The 20,573-nt window shown below is 48.7% G+C and overlaps 1 protein-coding gene across 2 annotated transcripts in view; it reads right to left on the reverse strand.

Moving 5' to 3' along the window:
- The window catches only part of arfgef1 (ADP-ribosylation factor guanine nucleotide-exchange factor 1 (brefeldin A-inhibited)), a 33,553-nt gene extending 13,264 nt beyond the window's left edge, over positions 1–20,289 (reverse strand). The window contains exons 1-12 of one of the 2 annotated variants that reach the window (XM_037455394.2): positions 19,879–20,289; positions 9,830–9,860; positions 7,932–8,088; positions 7,699–7,845; positions 6,999–7,178; positions 6,496–6,549; positions 4,452–4,803; positions 3,829–3,945; positions 3,158–3,414; positions 2,756–2,889; positions 905–1,139; positions 87–186 (exon numbers count right to left, since the gene is read on the reverse strand). In XM_037455394.2, coding sequence (XP_037311291.2) covers positions 87–186; positions 905–1,139; positions 2,756–2,889; positions 3,158–3,414; positions 3,829–3,945; positions 4,452–4,803; positions 6,496–6,549; positions 6,999–7,178; positions 7,699–7,845; positions 7,932–8,088; positions 9,830–9,860; positions 19,879–20,002 — 1,888 coding nt within the window. In that variant the 5' untranslated portion in view covers positions 20,003–20,289. The remainder of the gene's footprint in view (positions 1–86; positions 187–904; positions 1,140–2,755; positions 2,890–3,157; positions 3,415–3,828; positions 3,946–4,451; positions 4,804–6,495; positions 6,550–6,998; positions 7,179–7,698; positions 7,846–7,931; positions 8,089–9,829; positions 9,861–19,878) is intronic. The other variant, XM_037455395.2, reaches the window with a different exon arrangement.
- Positions 20,290–20,573: the final 284 nt, after the last annotated feature.

Below are 20,573 nucleotides of genomic sequence, written 5' to 3' on the forward strand. Positions count from 1 at the left end.
TACAAATAATCCCAATCTGTTCTGCCTCCACCATCCACAAAATAATCAAGGTTTATATGGAATAAAATGAAAAAAGCCACACAAACCTGCACATATTCTTGTCAGCGTCTGTATAACCATCCACTTGTGGTCGTAGGAGCTTGTGGACGTCTCCAGAATGTACAGGAAAATCTCCTTGAAGAACACCTTCGGGCGGAGAAAGGAAAGGTAAAAACACCATCAACGGCCAACACAGCACACTCAGTGGGAGTCCACGCGGGTTTCCTTCAGTGGACCCAGCAAAGCACAAGCCCGCCAAACTTTGAACCAGCTCAAGCGGAACCATGAAGTGGTTAAGTGCCGCAGAAAGGAGGTCATGGAGCAACGGTGCATCGCACTCGGAATGTTACAGCACTCTGGGAGAAATCACACGTTTCATACATCGCTGCTGTCAGCGGCAGTGACAAATGAGATGAACAAAATTAGTTACACAAAATGCACAAAAAAAATAAAAAAAATTCCCCAGAAGGACCATCAACTGCCAGAGAAGGTGTGAAACGTATGCCTGCATGCCATGACTGAAGAGGTGGGTGGAAGCATAAATACAGCTCCTGCAATAAGCCAACTGGGTCATCAGGTTTTTCCCTGCATATGCAAATCTAGATACAGCTGGGGAAAAATAAAATAAAGGAACGAAACACAAGGAGAGAGCACCCTGCTGAAGTAGAACAACTGTCAGAAACGCCGACGTGCTTGGTTTTGGGAAACGTGGACGACCTTCTTTGCGTCAAAGCGCTAAAAGCTTTCATTCGAAGAGATCTGATCACGGCAAAGCAGCTGCAGAGAGACTCTCCATTAGCTCAGAAGCACACCAACGCTTTGGTGTCGACCCCCCCCACGGAAAACGCTGATTTGAATCCATTACCTCGATTTGCATCTTTAGGTGCGTCTTGAAGTGGGAGAGCAGCGTGAGGAAAATGGAGAGGGAGAGTTCAAAGACCTCCGGCACGGAGGAGACGCCGTTCTTGGACAGGGCCACGCACAGGTACTGCTTGATGGCGTTGATGAACATCTCGTTGGTCTTGAAGATGGGCCCGGCGTTCTGCAGGATGGACAGGAGCAGCTGGAGGGACAGCACCTTCGAACGCAGCTCGTGGGACCTGAGGCGCGGAGGGGGGGGGGGGGGGGGGGGGGAGGAAGTTCAAGCACTGCCTCCATGGCTGTAAAGGCAGCCTTTTCAGCTAAATTAGATGAGACCACTTTAGCAAGAACAAACAATGTCACACAAAAACGACAAAAAAATCATCTGTCCTTCAAGAAAAGTTACACTTTATAAAACGCGTGTGTGATGCACACTGGGACCACATTAAACTTGAGTGAAAATCTTCAACAGCCTTCAAAGAAATGCAAGAAGAACTGAATCACAGATCCTCTGCGTGTGCAGCCTTGTCGGAGCAGTTTTTCCTGCAGCAGCAGGACAGAAAAACTGGAGCAAAAAAAAAAAAACATACTTTCAGCTACTTTATATGCCGAGATTGGCTGCCTCTGCAACGTCTTCCATCTGTGGCGAGCAGACAAAGTTGGATTTATGTGGGACAACAAAAATGTGTCTTGATCGCAAGTGCCCATGAAAATGGAATCTCTAAACGGAGCACTTCCACCAAAGTGCACACGGGCATTCCTGCGGCGAATTAAAAGTCTTGATTTTAGGACAAACTGTTTGAAGTGTAGCGCTATATGTATATGATTTACAATTATAAACCAAGTTTGTTGTTACTCGCGCAAGTTCACTGGAACTAGCTCCACGTGTGGCATTACAGAGCCCAAATAATCAAGTAAGTGATTTCTACACTTTTGAGCATATGAACAAATCAATTAAAATACATTTGACAACAGAGGAAAGTTTAGAATATTTTATATAATGATATAGTTTCACCATAATAATCCATTTAGAGACCAGATGTGGGACCATGAAGATACAAAGTACCTTCTGATAGCGAAGGTAATTATAAAAACGCAGCGTTTTAGCCGGCGTTCTGTAGCGTAGGTGTGATTGTGAGCGAGGGAGTGAAGCATCGGGCTGCGCAGCCTTGTTAGAAGAGTAAAAGGTTTCTGTGTGGCAGTGACACGGCGCATCAGTGCCAAGGATATTGACGCGGCCTTCACCATACACACCCACACCCACACACACACACATCCACACCCACACACCCACACACACAGCGCTTTCATTTCCAGCACATTCATTTTCCAACGCAATTGAAGATTTGAAAAGATTAGATAAATAAAAAGTAAACAAATTATGGCCCTGTGAATTAGGTTATACACAGAAACCAGATGCAGGAAATCCTGTTTCAAAAAGCTGCTGCTATCAGGACCAGCCAATCAGATGCCTCTATTTTGACCAACCAGAGCATGGTCAGAAGTAATATTGAACAATGGCAGATGGTTTCCCCCCCTTTCTGGTGCTTTGAAAAGGGGAAACAGTTCAAGAAGAGATTCGTGAAACGGGAAGTGAGTCAGAAACATCTGAGAGAAGCATCATCGGCATTTGTCAAAACACCACAGTAATCACTGGAACAACTCTCATTTTAAACCACGACTCACTGAATAAGGACTGAGGGAATGAAGGGTGTGTTTTCACACACACTCTCGACTTTCTGGGAAACAACACTGTTTCATCAGAAGCAAAGTCCGCCTGTCGCCTGCTTCAATAACTTATTAGAATGATTCTATCCCTCACTTCTTAGCGCACACTGATTAAATGACCCCTTACTTGGGATCAGGTGGTCCATCCGACAGAGGTTTCATCGACAGCTTGCAGAGCGAGCGGAAGACGAGAAAGGCATCTTTCTGGAGGATGTGGGAGAACTTTGCGCCGGGCGGCTGTCCCGGAGCGGCGCCCGACTCCTGCAGAGAAACACAAACAAACGGGCAAAATCAGCCTACCAGACCTATGAAGCATGTCAATGACAAACCTCCAGATCTCTTAGATATGGTTGATTTGATACACGTTGATTTGCTGCGCCGGGACTTTCTGATACGACTTAAAGAAAAAATAAATTGAGGCGATTACATTCGACGTTGCGGGAACTATAACTATTAACTATACAACTCGGGCGAAGTCCAGCCAATAATCACAACGTCTTAAAAACGCCATTTTAAACCCGTCCATCACCTGGGTGTCGTTGGACGACAGGGACAGCCTGTCGTCGGGCAGCGACGGCGTGAAGCTGGCGGAAATGGGCGTGCCGGGGATGCCGTTGGCGTGCACGTGCTCGCTGTCGGTGCCCTCGTCCTCCAGGGAGCTCTGGGGTCCCTCCATCGCCGCCTCAGGCGGGTCCGACTCCGCCGCGTTGCCCTCTCCCCCCCCGCCGCCGCCGCCGCCGGGCTCCTTTGTGTCGGAGCAGAGGTTCGCCGGGTCCAAGCAGTGTCCTGCGGCGGCCACGACAAAGCATTGGTGAGTCGGGAACAGGCGGGGTGGGGTGGGGCTGACGCGTCAATCACTACGCTCGACACCGTGAAAGCATCCTGCCGCTGCGATCGGGGCGCCACGTGTCATGGCGGCGGCAAATTGGTAAAGTCCTTTTGTCGAGGGTTAAGGGTGTGTTTTAAAGACATATTTCAGTAAACCTACGCACACGACTGAGTGCTGCGCCTTTTTTTATTTGCCAGTGTCTGCAGGAACTTGACGTGACCACATGCTGTCTATCGAATAAGGGCACCGGCTTTACACCCCGGCTTATGTCTGTGTGCTTGTATTGTACGCGAGGACAAATGCATCAACTCTCGGCGGCTAATAGGTTTTCATTTCCATATTTTGTGGATGTTCTACAGAATGCCACTCGCCTCCTGCGACAGTATTCACCACCTCCTGCAAAATGCTCTGCACGATCTCCTGGGCTTTTTCCTCGTAGTTGGGCGTCCCCTCTTCCTCCGCCCCTGGGTGCTGCTGGCCTGCTGCGTCTGACAAGCAACACGTAGAAGCAAACACACTCACTGTTGAATACAACGGTTCGGCGCATCCCTTCCGCCATGAGCCTAGTGCATTCTGGGCCGGCACCCACAACGCTACAGTATTGACGGACTATTTTTAACCCCTGCTCTTCACATTCTACACCAAGCGCGCTCGGTGAGTCGAATGAGCCATTGTGCCCCTGAATGGGGTGTCAAATATTGGCGAAAAGTAAACACTGCTTCCTGAGGCTTTTTATTCTAATGAAACTGCACAGAATGTCAACAGTGAGCCGTTTTAATTTGATCACATTCAGCTTTGTCAGGTTTATTTTTCTTTGCGTCCATAAACACAACTAGCCCAGAATGTAGACAAATTTATTATTAATGTGATCTGAAGTCTTTGCAAGTACATATTTCTTACTTGTGCTTTTACTTTTGCCTTTGATGGGACAGAAGAAACAAAGGAACACCGTGACACTGTTTATATAATATAGGACATGAAGAACAAGCCTTACTTTGTGCTGCTGCTGTGGCCTGATCCGCCTCAGTCTGCTCACTCTCTGCTGCGCAGAAATCAGAACCGTTCTCTGCTCCCGGGTTCTCGTGGGCGGGCCCCTGCCCCGGCTCCGGCCCCGGCTCCTGCGGCTCCCTCGGCTCCTCCCGCCCCGCAGACCTGCTGCCGCCCTCCGGGGCGGGTGTTGAGGGGGTAGACGGGGTGGTGGCGCTCGGGGTCGGAGGGGTGGCGGCCCCGTCAGCCTCCCGGGTCGGACTCTTGGCCTGCGGGTGGCCGTGGGCCTCGAGCTGGGGGGAGTCCGGCTCCGTGTGCTGCCGGTGCCGCTCTCGCTCCAGCTGTTTCGCTTCCTGTAGCTGGGAGGGGGGGGGGGCGGACACAGACACACACACGCACACATAAAGGAAATAATAAAGCACAACACGCGTTGACAAACGACACACGAAACAATACAAAAACAGCATTCATAGAATAGGCACATGCAACACACACACACAAATAAAACACAAGAAAAAGACAGGTTAAGAATATGTCCACAAACTCACAACTGCAAATACAAGTTTAGATTCCCAGAGTTCTCCCGGGTCCAGATGTCACACTAGAGAGGAAGGACAACTGTCCTTTTAGAACATCTGCAGTGTGTGAGCATACATTAGACGAGTGTTCTTAGAGATGTGTATGGAAACGCACTCACTGAGAAGGAGCAACACATGCTACTAAAACAGCGATGAGACAAAACTTAGTCGATGCATGCTGGCCTGGTGTGAACTGGGGGCCTTTCGGTCGGCTGGTGGTGGCAGAAGGTGTTTCGGATGGAAAACGGCTCATACAGCCATGCATGATGCACCGCCGCCTCTGATACGGAGTACTGGAAAGTATCGTTAGGCTTTAGCTCGGCAGGTCAGGAGCTAAAAGTGGGTCACATGACACTTGCTCACAGTTGCGGCAAGAAAATGAGACCGGGGGTAATTATTCCAGATATTAGATTGTGTTGGTATCTCTGCTGTGTGTGTGTGTGTGTGTGTGTGTACTTGAATGCACAGTTCAACACCGATACAAGTTCCAAAAAAACCAAAAAAGAGCAAACAATTACAGGCAGTGAATGTTCTCTCAGCCAAGCTAAATCAAAAGCAGCCCATGGTGCATTTTCAAAGTGCTTTCGTGAAATTGTTGGGTGTCAATGTCAAAAAAAAAAAAAAAAGACAAATTATAGACTTGAGTGACTCGGAGGAAAAAGCAAAGGAACTAAACAGACGGAAAGATAAACGGCGTGACACATTCACAAAACGGGAGTGATAGATGACGACCCTTCTACCTGCAACAGACTAACGTTCCTATAAATAAATGTAACAGTATAAATAGTATTCTGCATCATATCCCTCTATAGCCCCAGGTCACAATTATACAATCTGGTTAATGCATAAAGTCTTGTTTCTTAAACAATACATTAAAACCCCAAACTGCATTTCACAACTACTTTGCAAACAAAGTTGTTATTTTTGATTAAACCGGCCAATTTTAAAAAAGGAGCGCGTTGCGGTTGTCAAAAAAGTAAAGCAACTCAATCCGACGACCCGCGTTGTGGGTGACACCATTAGCATTGAACACGAGAAACGCTAACGAGGCCAGACAAGGCACCTGAGCTGGGGGGGCCACACTAAGCTCATTATTTAAAGGCCACCTCAGTCGGATGGTGACGACCGAGTCTGATCGCAGGAGGACAGGGAACAACAGGGCCCCCACTCCCCCACTTTGCTTTCTAAAAAGAAAGCCACATCTGAGGGTGGGAGTGGGAGCTGAATTGCAGGTTGGGAAGCCAAAAAAAAAAAAAAAAGAAGCTACGGCATTCTGGTGCAAGAAGTACACGGCACACCTGCTCCTGTGGAAGGTCGGAGCGAAAAGAAGAGATGAGTGCACGGATATATGGAGGTGTGACGTGGGGGAGGAGGGGTGGGGGGGGGGGAGGGGAGGAAGCGCAAACACAGACACGCAGAGAAGAGTTTGAGAGTTCTGATCAGGCAAGTCACGGGCAGTCCTGCACGCTTTACCTGGCGGTCACGCTTTCTGGAGGCCAGAGACCAAGAGAGCTTGTGATTTGTAAGCTACGTGTCCAAAAGGAAGGGTGGGCGGCAGGTGAGGGAGGGGAGGGGGGGGGGGGGGGGGGTGGGGGGAGAGTGTCATTCAAAAAGAAAAAGATGACATTAGAGCAAGCTGACACCTGAAATTTTCCCTCAGGACACAAAGCAAACAGTAGACTTTCACAAAATCAGGAAAAGGTGGTTTGACTTCCCACAGAATATAATGTCATTCATTATATTATCACATAATCATTCATCCGCAATAAACCCACGCCGGCTTGACCAGGTTCTTTCTAATCTGCCGCAGCATCTTTAAACTGCAACTAACGTATGTATTTTATTCAAGAATGTGTTTTATCCCCTAACGAAAGAAGAGGAGGAGTTGCTTCCTCTCGTGTGTGTGTGTGTGTGTTCTTCTAACTGAAACAGCGCTTTGTGTCGCAAGGTGGATCTTTCCAGACGGCCTCACATACTGCTTGATTCTCCATGCGCGCGAAGATGACGTTGAGCATCTGCGTGAGCGTGGCCTTGGCCGTGGTCTGGTTGATGAGGTTCTTGCTGGCCAGGTAGATGTTGTAACACGTGCGCACGGCCTGCAGCACGGTGCCCTCGTGGATTTCTATGTGCTGGGAGGTCACCGCCGTCAGCAGAGCCTGGAGGACAGGGTGGGGGGGGACGAGGACGGTGTCAAAGTGGCGGAAAATCAATTAAAGAAAAAAAAAAAAGAGGCCGTATATATTTGAATTTTTCTGAATTGCCTCGAGAAGGTTTCAACATGCCGTCTCATCAAATAAGATCCAGATATGACCTCTGAGGTCTTTTTCACATAAATCATATTTTGTCTTATGTTCAAAAACAGCACTGATTCTTTTCAGTCCACTTAACAGTCCACCTGCTCTGGACCTGTCGGACACCTCCCTGTAAATCGCTAACAGATACAAACAATTGAATAAGTCAAAAAGACTACTAGTACTGCAAATAGTCTACTTCACACTTTAACTGCCGAGTTAAGGCTCATCTGCAAACACCCCATTTATACCATAATTACACATTCATTAAATGCATTTTCTAACGACTTGACCCTATGACGTAGTGAACGATATCAAAGCGATGCAAAGACACAGCGATCTGCTTAATCGCTGTTTGACGTGGAACCAAAGCGCCCTGCGGCACCTTAATGATCTGCAGCTGCACGCCCTCGTCCGTCTGCGGCCCTTGGAAACAGGCGCAGATGGTCTCGATGATCCGGTCGATGAGCTTCTTGCCCGGGGCCGTGTTGTCCGGGGCGCTGCCCGTCAGGTGGCCGTACGCGATCAGCTTCTACGAGGCAGGAAACGCAAAACAACATTCTCTTTTTTTGAGGGGGGCGACGTTCAGAGCGGCCCAATGTGTCCCCGCCTACTGACCTGCAGACAGTCGAGCGAGGTGATGACGATGCGGGGACATTTGGACTGACATGCCAGCTCAAACGGCAGGAAGTACTTGTCGGCCTCGATGAAGTTGGTCTTCGATTTGATTGGCGGCAAGGTGCTGGAGCCCGATTTGCCTTCTGCGCTCGGCGGACTGGGAAAAATAATGAGATGAGAACACTGAGATCATGCAAAGACGGGTGTTTATTTTTTTAAGACCAGAGACACAGCCATAAGATGTGTGCTCTCAGCAGCCATGTGTCTACGGCGTCAACAAGCACCGCCGCCACACCCAGACGGCACGAGCCGGGATAAGAGAAAGAACAGAGAACAGGCAGCAGGGAGGGAGGGGCGCATTGTTTACGTCTTGGCAGTACAAAAGGATGACTGCAGCCCTTTCTGGAGGGACGAGCTCACCCGGTGTAGCAGGGCACAATCACGGAGGGGAGATGGAAGAAGAAAGGAGGGATGAAGTGTGAAGGAGGGGGAGAGAGAGAGAGAGAGAGAGAGAGAGAGAAAAGAAAAAAGTGAAAAGGAATTGTGTAGCACAAGCGGGATCGAGCGAAGCGCCGAGTAAAGGCAGGGGACAACAACAATATTGCGGCGCTGTCTGAAAACAGAACAGGAAGCGATGACGGAGGATTAGTGGGCTGCTTCGCTTGAAGCTCCGCTGCACTCATTTCGTCTCAGAAATGAAGACGGATTTATACACCAGTGTAAATAAATGGATCAATAACGCAATGTGATTAAAGCCGGTCCATTGATAGGCGTCTTAAAAAAAGGTTTAGCTCGTCAAAAGGAAGACCTCGATACTGAGAAAAGAAGGACCCTGTCTGCACTCAAAGTGCCTGACTCTGTCGCTCTGGAGCTTTCAGCCGTTTGTCAACGGCTCCTCCGCCAGTTAAAGTTTGCCTAGTTTTTTATTTATTTTATTTTTTATTAATAATTTGACATTTTGGGCTGCGTACGTGTTTGCTTTTCTACCCAAGAGTAAGCTGAGAAGATCAATTACCACCTGGAGTCTTTGCTGGTTGCCGGGCAACCTCGCAGCGCCTATAAGACTCCAGGAAGTGATAAATAATGTGTCCAATGTACACTGCCCCCCCATGCATGCACAAATAAACATAAAACTGGGTATTTGCTGAAAAAGGTGCTTTGTTACCCTTTAAACAAGCGGTTTCCTGTTATAATAAACTATTGACAACTACGGGATTATTGATAATCTCATCCAACTGTTGGGAATAAAAACGATATCCTTGTCCTTGTTGATGCTGCTCTCCCTTGCGACTGCTACAGAATCAAAACACAAAGGGATACAGCAAGCGTACACACATTACGCACTACATTTGTATTCCGGAGCACCACCGAGAGAATATGACGTCTACGGAACATGGAAGATCGCGCCTGAGATGGAGCTGAAAGCAGCGGGGATTGTGCGGGTCGGGTGTGGCCGGCTGCCAACGTCCTCCGCGTCTATCCGTCTTTCATCGGGCAGCGATGACCTTACGGGTAAAATTCGGATGAAGTACGTCACCGCCTGGTAATGCTAATTTGGAGTGAATGGAAAGGCTGAAGACACAGAACATTGTCTCTCACACACACACCAGCAGCAGCAGCAGCATTAGGCAGGAGTGTGTGAAGAAAAAACATTAATGAGAAGACAGGGGGCTGCTGGGAAAAGGGCAGGCAGAGAGACGCAAACAGAAACACATTAGAGGCGCACACACACACACAGGGTTCTAATCCCCGTTACCAGTCTGAACACGGGAGAAAGCACACAGAGGCTCGCGGTTGAGCTTTGCATTTCACAGTGACTGAACAAGCAGAAAGAGGGACCAAAACAATTAAAAGACCCTCAATGCCGGATTGTGGGATGCAATTCATCAAATGCTTACCTTAATTTTTCTGATTCCTCTTTGATTTCCTCTAAAAGAGTAAAAAAAAAAGACAGGAAAGATGTTAAATCGGTCCGAGGGAGTGTCAATTCTGCACTTCACTTTGGCCAATGACATCATTGGGGATACAGCGCATATGAGGCATTAGACTTTATTTTGAAGGACTCAGATCATGTTTTCCAGAGGCTTTAAGGAAACTGTAGCGTTGTGTGTGTGTGTGTGTGTGTGTGTGTGTCTTAGTGTTGCCCTCCCAGAGGATTCATCCTTCACGCGGTGCTGACACTTACAGTACTTAACTGCACATATCTGACACACACACTTCACACACACACAACAACAGGACGAAAAATGGCGGCAGTTTGCGTCGCCATGGTGACGGTCGACGCGTCGGGCACCGAAACCGTAATAGCGATTCCCTCTGCGCTGCGTCTGTGAGCCGAGCCAACGCTTGTGTTTATTTCACAGATCTACAGGCACGAAAGCGCTTGCAGGAACTCGCTGAGCACCGGCACAGAAGAGCCAAAAACACAGTGGGGGGGGGGGGCATGAGTGAGACAGAGGGACAGAAATAGAGCTTAGCGAGAGCACAACAGAGGCCGATTGGTAGTAGACGTTAGAAGGAAGCTTTTTAAAACACAGCGCCAATCGGCCTCACAGAATCGCTCAGTCTGTGAAGGTTGAAAAAAAAAAAAAAAAAAACACCAGCAAAGCAACGAGAGCCCAATTATTTCACTGCTGGGAGGGCAACAGTCCTTTCAAAGAAATCCACTCGGCGAGAATATTTAGCACTTAAACACTCTGCGGAATTCAATTCCGACTGGTTTAAAAAGGCGGTTTACTGCACTAAGGCGAGGGGAGGAGCCGCTGTGCAGCAGGCAAAGAGTCGTGTGGAGTCACACCCGCAGCCCCCGCAACCTGAAACACACCCTCCCGCGTGAACTTGTCATCTTTTCATGAGACGGACTGAGTGGGTCGTGGGGGGGGGGGGGCCTTGACCCAAGTCTCATCCTGTCTTTCAGGTTGTGTCCCAGAGCGCAAGGAAAGATGGTTTAAAATGCTTTTTTTCGTCCCAAAAGTATCAAATTTCACAATGAAATAAGTCAACTTAATGGCTTAAGATATCAGAATAGTCATTGATTCAGTTTGTGTGCATCAATTTGAACTGAAGGCCTGATTCAACACTGATTATTATGACCATGAAGGCTGCATTATGACAGCCGTGAATATTCATGACACCAATCATCTTGCTCTGTGTATTCCCTTCATACTTTGGCACCGTTTTTTTTTTTTTTTAGAGTGAATAATCAGCCCAGCCTGACCTCTCATCTCTACCAGCGGCGACCCTTTCATCACGAGCGTGTCAGACAAAAGCAAGACATCACACGGCCGGACGCGGGAGAGCGCTGAGCAACGCACAGCGGAGGGAGACGCAGTGTTTCCCTGTTCTCTCTCCCGTTGAAAGGATGGAGACGTTTGCAGCAGCACTCCAAGAGGTCTCTTCACCGGCCTGCGGGAAATTACAAAACGTGCACCGACCCCAGGCTGCTGCGCTTTTAATATCAGCTTCACGTCAAACGCTTTCCAAAGCGTGGAGGTCATCAGATTTCATGTGAATACACACACACACACACACACACACACAACGAGACAGACAGACGGACAGGCAGGTGAGCACATGAGCAGACAGTTTGGTCGGCGGGGGGGGGGGGGGGGGGCATTGTAATATTGCCCGTGTCAGTAACCCTCAGATAATTAGCTCGGTGTGTCAGGGGTGTTGATGGGCAATTGTCGCCAGAGGATTTGAGCGGGGAAACCATGGCAACGGCGGGCAGTGTCGAGGATCGAGAGAGAGAGAACAGATATGCAGAGTGCTGGACGCCCCCCGCCCCCCCCCTGGGACCGCAAAATCTACAGCTGCGGGATCGCATCCGAGCTTCAAAACAACAACAACAACAAACACACACAGTTGATACAAACTAAAAGAATAGTTCAATAATGACTTACGGGTGGAAGAAAAGTTCGATTGAGTTGAGAACTCAATCGAAGATGAAAAAACAACCCTTCAAACATTTCGGTTGTATTCCTGCCAGCTGCTTAAAAGCGGAGCTCAGAATTTCTTCCGTACATGCTGAGAGGCCGGGAACGGCAGCCATTTGTAACCCATTAACCCAACCCCATTCTCTGCCAGCTCAGCAGCAGGCGGGTTAAATCCTGATGACCTTGAAGGCACCGCGTGCGCCGCGTCTCGATGACCAGTGTGAACAAAGCACAACAACGGCAGTTGTTCTCAGTGTTTTGGGCAAAACAGCGACGTGATTCACAAGCCAACAAAATGGCTTTTAAATTAAGTTCAGCTCATAAGAAACTGACGCAAGGCTTTATAAAAATAAAAAAAAAAACTAGAAAACAACTAGAGAGACTTTGGAAGGTGTGAACCTGAAACTAAATGTCCATCTCCACCTGTCCATTATTCTCAGATCACATTGCAAAATAAAAAATATTTGAAAAAAAAAAAGTGTCAAAAAACAAAGAAGGTCAATCTTTCCACTTGACTCAAACTATTGAAACAAATAGATTTGTATTCTATTGTAAGTATAGCCTTTTATATTTGCTGAGCCCCTCCCCCCTCCCGAGGATGTGACAGTGTTTAAGCCAAACCCCAGAGGGGACGTTGCACTTATAAAGGCCTCTACTTTACCGACCAGAGCCAGACCTCAACACGAAGCTCCATAATGAGGGCAGCCTGCTACGCCCTCACTCACCTCCACCATCAGCCCCTTACTCTGAGCGAGACGCTGACAGTAGATGACAGCAAGGCATTAATAGGCATTAATACCAGCACACGCTAAATTCCTCGAGTGCAGGGTCATTTTAGGCCTTCAAATGAGCGAGTCAGATGCGTCTCGAAAGGACCGCAGGGGGCCTACTGCCTCTCGCACTTGGTGTCCACGGAGGCAACCTGACCAGTCCAGACCCGACCAGATCTACACTGGTTTGAGTCCCAAATACCCCGAGGTTGTCAGCCATTCAGAGCCCACCCCCCGTTCCCCTAGAAAGCCTCTAAGCCGGGGGATAAGGTCAGTCAAAACCTGGCTAATCACTTCTCTGCTCTGCTGTGGAGCGACGGCGCTGCACGCCTGGATAGAGCCCAGAGCGGGCACACGTCGAGGAATAGGTACGCGCACAAAATAGACACGCACAAGAGCAGTCGGCAGGTACAACACCCCCCCCGACGGTGTTATTGCCCTTTGTCCTCTCCTGATGGGGAAATAAAACCCTTCTGGAATTTCAGACAAACACTCGGCCTCCCCGATACTGTGACACGGTGAGTCAACACAGATATCAAAGCTGAGCCGCCCCCCCCACCACTCAGCACAGTCTACGGGGGGGGGGGGGGGGGGGGGGGGGAAGCTGCAACACGCGGCGATGCACTCAGGAGAATGGGAGGCAGTCTGCCTTCGTGACTCATCAAAAGTCCAAAGGGCTCCTCGAGGCAACGTGACAAAAACGACCCGCTCCACGTCTCTCGATGCTGGACAGAAGGTGCTCACGGGGAGGGGGGGGGGGGGGACTCCTACCCCCACCCTTCCAGGGGCGCCGCCCCGCCGGAGCCGGGAGGGTGACTAAGCATTCCTGAAGCCGGCAGCAGAGCGCTTGTGCGATGGGGGGCATTCAAGGAAAAACCGCAATAGCAGCGGTTACGCGTACGAAACTCAATCAGTGCTGGAGTTGCAACACAGCTCTCAACCCGTGTGATACGGTCCGGGACCAAAAAGGTTTCACACCAGCTCGCAGACCCACGGGGGGCGCCGACGTGCGCTGGAATGCACCGACCGAGGCAGGGAAGAAGAAACGCCGCCTCGAAGAGAGTGTGGATGAAAGCAAGCCACAATGTAAAGAAAACTTTTAGGTGTTTAAAAAGAACCATCCCATGAGAAGTCCAACTTTTCATCCCTTCACACGGTCTGCTCTCCTGGCAGGAGGGAGGTTTTGGATATAAAGTGAAGAAAGGGGAGGGGGGCCATTTCAAAGAGCTTAGAGCTCATCTCCATCTGGCATGGATCCCCTTGTTTCGGGTGTAACCAGCTTTCATTCAGTCCGGCGCCCCGATGGCTTTCTCCTCAGTGAGATGGTGGGTCTCTGACTGTGCAAGGTGTTCAAGCAGGTAAAAAGGCCTGCAAGGCATGGTGTAACAAAGTAAAATCTCCATTCAGTGTCCAACATTGACCCCACACACCGAGGGCGTAACATCCACACGTCTCTGATGTGTCTGTAATTGAAATGAACAACATCTTGAGAACGTCCCGCTAACGGGACGCAGCGCGGCGCCGCTCAGACGGGCGAATCGGCGGATGAATCAACGCGTAGGTGTAGCTCCGCCTCCCACCTAAAACGCAGATAAACACGGGGCAGCTGCGAACCGCCACGCAGAGCCTGAGAAAAATCACATCCCTGACATCTCCATTGTCCGGCCTGAAAGGAAAGGTTGCACAGCAGTAATTACATTTGGAGGAGAAGAAGGAAACACTGTCAGAGGTTGTCTGGGATACCTAATCGCATGTGTGTGCGTGTGTGTGTGTGCGTCCAGCCAACCCCCCTCAACCGCACTTGCATAAGCCTGTGTTTAATCACCATGGCTGAATTAAGGCTCTCTTTTTTTTATTTTTCTGTGGCGTACAATGAAAAAAAAAAAAAAAAACTCAGCCTCCACAAGGCCTTGATTACTCAGCGGTTGGCTTTGTTGTGAATTCATCTCAAATCACTCCGCTCAAACATCAATTGGCACTTTTCTGCTACAATGCAGTGAAATGGGGTTATTATCACTGTGGCTGAACGAGGTGAAGAGAATAACCAGTCAATGGACAACAAATGCAAGGACTGTAAACTGCTGCATCCCCCTCAGCTCGTTTAGTCAAAAGCGCCGTTTCTCATCCAACCTTTAAAGTCCCCGCATGCTCAGCTCATTTTCTCTCACACACTTGTGGAAACAGCACTTAGGTTCACGGGGGTTAATGGATGCTTGGGAGGTCGCGTTGCCGTGAGACACACGGTCAACTTTCAGGTGTGCTGCCTGAGAGGGAGTTAGCGTCACGTTTGTGTGATTCTGTAAAAAGAAACAATGGGCACGAGCAGCACGAGCGAACCCACGATAGCGTGGGACGGGTATCGTCTGGCTATTTAAACCCCTCCCCAAAAATGCAACAGTTTGGAGAACCCATCTCGCAGGTGTTTGGCACGCGGGAGCTAGCTTAGAAGCTAACACTAGGAAAGTGCACCGTTAGCCATGCTTGCTAACGCACCGTCTGCATTGGCTATAACAAAGTAATTCCCACTGGGGAGAACTATTGAACAAATTGGGCCAAGAAGACGAGTCAAAAACAAAAACAAAAGGATACAAACATTGCTTTAGTTGCAAAAATGCATTTTAATTTCAGCGCAGCTGTGAGCTCCTTAATTCTTCTGGGCACATTGCCTCCTTACTCACAGCTACTGTTTAACTCCCTCTGCCTGCCTCCATCTCCCTCACTGACAGTGATGTACGATTTCCTTGGTAGCAACTTTTCTCGGATGAATACAGATGATCAAAACAGGATAGATACTAGACACAAATACAAGCGTCACCGGAGGAAACAGAAACGGGAGGGTTTTCTCTCCATTCCTCTCGTCTGTTTGTGGTATAATTAATTCATCACCTGTCCCAGGACTGAAGTAGGCACCAGTGGGGAGAAGCACTGCATTATGTATGGAGGGATCAGTGTAAGGAAGAACAGGACGGTTATAATATAAATAACAAAAAAAACAACAACAGACGCTTCCTTCTGAATTCCAAACAGTGTTTTTTTTTTGTTTAATGCTTTAAGAGCGAGCACAAACTCTGCCGTGCTGACGACTCTTTATGTGAATACCAGTCAACCTTTGGGCTTACAAGCAGCTTAAGAGTCTGCTCTTAGGCTGCGGGGGAGAGAAGAGACAGAATCCAGGCACGGGGGCCTCAGCCCGGTTTACCAGACTTTAACCTACAGCAAATCAGACAAGATTCCTCCCCTTAAAGAACTGACGAGTTAAAGGCGGTTTTATTCACTATACTTTCTCCGGTGAATACTAATTGGAATAACGAATTAGGCTAATAATCGCTGGCTTCGTCTTGGTTTAGTCTGCCAGGGCTTTATTTGTTTGTAGTCCCACAGGTGCCTTTTACATCTCAAAGAATTTCAAATTTGAAAAGAAGACACCCAAACGCGCACACGTTTCCCGAATCCAGTTGGAGTCGAAGCGTGAAGCGTTGTGGTTCTGTTCACAGCGCCGAGTCGAAAGCGTCAAAGCCGCCGTGTCTTCGCTCCATAAACGCTCTCACATCCTCTGCACTGACTGCCAGTTTCATCGGCAGGTCCATGCTCCATACGGTTTCGGTCAGGCACGCAAATACGGGAAGCTTTTGTTTTTTTCAGTCCGAACAGCTCGACTCCGTGTTGTGGAGAAGGCCGCGCGGGTCTTCGGGGGGGTGTTGTAGTAAAAAAAAAAAAAAAAAAAGAACCGTAATTAACGGAGGGAATGATTCGTAGCCCGGGGCTTATCACGTGCTGACGATCACAGGTGCATTTGTTCTCGTTGGCTTCTCTGCCAAGGTCGCCGGCGCACGCAGGCAGAGGCCCGGACTGCAAACTCTCGTTGCTTTTGTCTGTTTGCAGTTGTATTCAAGGTTCTTTTGACTTTGACAGGTTCTTTTTTTTAAAAGGCTTTGCCAAGGATATGTCACAAATGAAGAGGCACGCGTTGAACGTGTCAAACAATGGGGTTGTTCTTCAAATTTTAAAATCAGACAGCGAGGCAAACATCCCATGTAGGAGGGGGGGGGGAGGGGGGGGTGAGATGTTTTTATCAGGACAAATATCATAATTAACTGGAATGGTGATAATGATAATAATGCTTAGACTTTTCTGCTAAATGATTGCTGACAATACAACGGTAAGGCATTCATTTTTGCAGAAACCCTTTTGTTCACATCTTCTGAGCCATATTGATAATATTTTTTTAGAAACTTGCTCCTGTTCTATTGTCATTGATTTTCTCACAATCACCCAATGTAATGAACGCTAAAGCCATCCGACCACAGACACTCAGACGGTCAAGAGAATCAAGAGTCGGATGTTATTCTTGAATTGGTGGAACAATTAAGCAGCCAAACATTGCTGAATAACGGACGTCAGGTGGAAATAAAGGGGAATCCGACAGGACCCATGTTCCTCTGTGTCTGCTTGATGATAACAGGTTTAACAACTATCACGGCCGCCCACAGACATTCGGTTAGTCGAGCAATTGGCTGTTTTCTTTAGGCAATCAGTCATTTTTATGCTATTTGTCAAAAAGGCGGAATAAGCTAGACTCTGGTGAACACAAGACTAAGCGCTACAACTACAGGTATTATTCGTTCAGCGTTCAGACGTCGTGCAGCTCTCCTTCCAGGGGCGGCCTCCAGGACCCTCAGCAGAACACGCACCCGCAGGTAATGCGAACTGACGGGAGGGCAATCACGAACGCATCTGCACGGGCTGCTGAGACCTTTGCAGCGGACGCCGTCCGGTCACGCACCCTCAGGGGACGGCTAATGAGGGACGTGGTCTGCAGGACTCCACTCCGAAAGGCTGCTGCCAACTACCAACTCCTGTGAGCTTTGGTCAGCTTGTGGAAGTGATTGCTGATTTTTTACCTCTGCTGCGTTCACGGGATGAACTTCTCAGGTCAGAGAGGAGAGGGCCCGAGTTAGAAAAATAAAAGAGGAAGGCAGTGCGTGACCACGGCGAACCCCAGGAGCCTGCCCCGCCCCCTCGCCTCTCCGGCAGGTTGAGGGGCAGATTCAGCCCGGAGGGCTCTTCGACGTCTCCAGTTAACGGTCCGCAATCAGACAGCTCGCCTCAAACAAGTAGGCGGTGCGCTCCAAAGATCATGGGACTCCACGACAGTGCGGTCCAGAGCGAGACATTCAAATGGTATTCTCATTGGGAGATGTTGATAATGCAAGAGGAACGGTGAGTATCTGACAGCCCAGCCACAGCCTTTTAACCAAGCCCTAGGCATTAAAACCCCTGCAGTGATCAATATATACACACTATATAGAATCAAAACAGGAATGAAATGCTTGATACATACAAAAAAAAAGGAAAATCAAACCATGCTTGTATCTAGTTTGCCACAACAGGAGATTGTTCAGTGACAAAAAAAAGAGACTTTGGCACAGGCACTCTCGCCGAGATGTCTCAGAACCCCAAGAGCCGGAGGGGATTACGTAAGTCACTTAGTGTACTGGGTCACCGAGTCGTTTTTTTTTATATGCACCACTACTGGGCCACTGCTACGCTCATTACAGATATTCCCCTCTTCTGGTTTTCAGAGCGTGCCCGAGCCCTCGGTGGGAAGTTCGAAATCGACGTAGTCGTTTGAATCGTGCTGTGAATTCATACTACATCAGGTTTCACCTGAGTGGCGTCAGCCGCGTTTGTGACCTGAGGAGACCTCAAAACAGCGCGGGCTTGTGACTAATGCCGCTTGCCAAGAGGGGAAAGCACTCACGTTGGGGCATTTTGCTCGCTGGAGCTTTATTCTTTCAAACCGCTTTTATCCAACCTGTTTCATGCGGCTTCACAAGAAGAGAAATAAGTTGGGGAATATTTGTGTATGGTTGGCTGGGTTTTAAAAATAAACAACGTGGCAGACCTTGACAAACATGATTGGTATGTTTGGCCTTGAAGGCCATTTTCAAAACCCCACTACAGCTGGAAGAGCCGGTGAAGGCAGAAACTGTTCAGACAGGTTGGATGTCTCCGGCTGCCACACAACATGGAGCCATTGTTTCTCTTACAGTGTCAGATTACTTCCCCTTAGCAGGACAAAACGCAGCTTGTTTCAACCCTGGAGCAGTTTATAAAGTCTGCCAGGTGAAAGCAAACTGTCGTTGTGGTATTGCCATGTTATAATTGTAAAATATTAGCTTCTTTGAAATATAGCTGTTTTGTTTACAAAATGTATACAACATGCTTATTTATGATTCATTGCGACTCCAAGAACGTTTTTAGGAAAATACACCTGCTAACAAAATAGGTTTAGAAAGCTAACGTTCGCGTATGTGGTTCACAAGTGAAAGCGGACGTTAATGGTTGTTGACTTCAAAATAAAAGGACAGTCGATGTGAACACCTTGCTAAATGAAGTCAGTTATTTCCTATTCATTATTTCCCAAATAAATGTATTTGTCCAGTTATATATTCGTATCCACTGCCATTTCGAACAGTATCAGGTGTAGTTAAACTGTAATATTATTATTCCTTTAGCTCTGACCGGAAGTCACCTCTTATTACAGCCACCGGCTTGACGTTGTTCTAGCATCGAGGTGCTACTGACAGCTGACACCTTCCGTCCTCACTTCTCTAGTTTCACAACCTCATAATGACGTTATAAAAAAAAAGCACAGAGATCACAATCATTAAACCGTTTTTAATGCGCGGAAGGACGCGCTGAAGGACAAACCCGTCCAGGAAGAGACACAAACATGCCGTCCTTTTACGGGCTAAAACGCGTAAAACCGAGCCGTCTTTTTTCTACGTGTGCAATTTACACCCGGGGGGGGGGGGGGACGTGCAAGCTGCAATCGATCGCCATCGATATCGAGGGAGGAGGCGGACGTCAAACAACTTTAGTTCCCCGTCCGGCGCTCGGCCTTTCGGCAGCATTGGCTTCAGTGTGGCGACCAGCCTCCCTTCCCTCCTGCACCATTTCCGTGTTCGATACCGAATCAAATCCCCGTGCCACGTCAAATCCCAAAACGCACAAACACACGCACACACACGCACGCACGCACGCGTTTGGCCGAATGGGGACAATAGGACGATGTAGCAGGAGGTGTCCGACAGACAACGCGACGTTACGGGGATCGCCTGGTTAGTAAGTGAAGAGGGCGCATGACGCGCCTGAATCAATGAGTCCAACACGGGAGAGAGAGAGAGAGAGAGAGGGGGAGAAAGCAAACAAATGTGCAGCTAAAACAACACAACTTACCAAGTGCCACCTCGCACGCTTTGCGCAATTGCGAATGGTGAGCCTTCTTCACCTCCTTGTCGGCCAGGATCTTTTCCAAAGCTCGTGTGAGGAACATGTTTTTCGTCTTTTTGCCCTCAAACATGTCGCACCGGAATTTCTTTCTCTTTTTTTTTGGGGCGAGGTGTGCCTGGTCCCGAAGGGAGGAGAAGAAGGGGGTGCTGGTGGGGGAAAGGGAGGGAGGTGCAACCGCCTCGAACGGAGATGTATTCCTTCACAAATGTCACCCTCGGAGACCCCCCCTCCTTAAGGGACAAACATACATAAACACAGAAAGGTGGGGTAAATCCCTCAGATGTCCGTTAACGACCTGCCTCCTGCGCCATGTTGGAGAGAGGAAGCGACGTCACGTACGCTGAGCTCGGTCGCAATGAGGCAGCAGGGGGAGAGAGAGAGAGAGGGAGGGAGAGAGAAAGAGAGAGAGAGAGAGGGAGGGAGGGAGAGAGATGTCATGAGTGTAGTCTTACAGCTTAGGCTTTCGTGCATACGCCCACATGGGCGTATTAAAGTCACATGTAAAATAACCGGCATTAATACATGCATTTGCAGGAATGAAATCAGTCACGCCAGCTTCGATGTGTGCAGGACTTCTTTTTTCTGTTGTCTTGCTGAATAATGCATGAAACTTTTCTCTTTGCGATATATGCACGTTATAA

Source organism: Pungitius pungitius, chromosome 19 (genome assembly GCF_949316345.1).
Source record: "Pungitius pungitius chromosome 19, fPunPun2.1, whole genome shotgun sequence".
NCBI classification, from domain to species: Eukaryota; Metazoa; Chordata; class Actinopteri; order Perciformes; family Gasterosteidae; genus Pungitius; species Pungitius pungitius.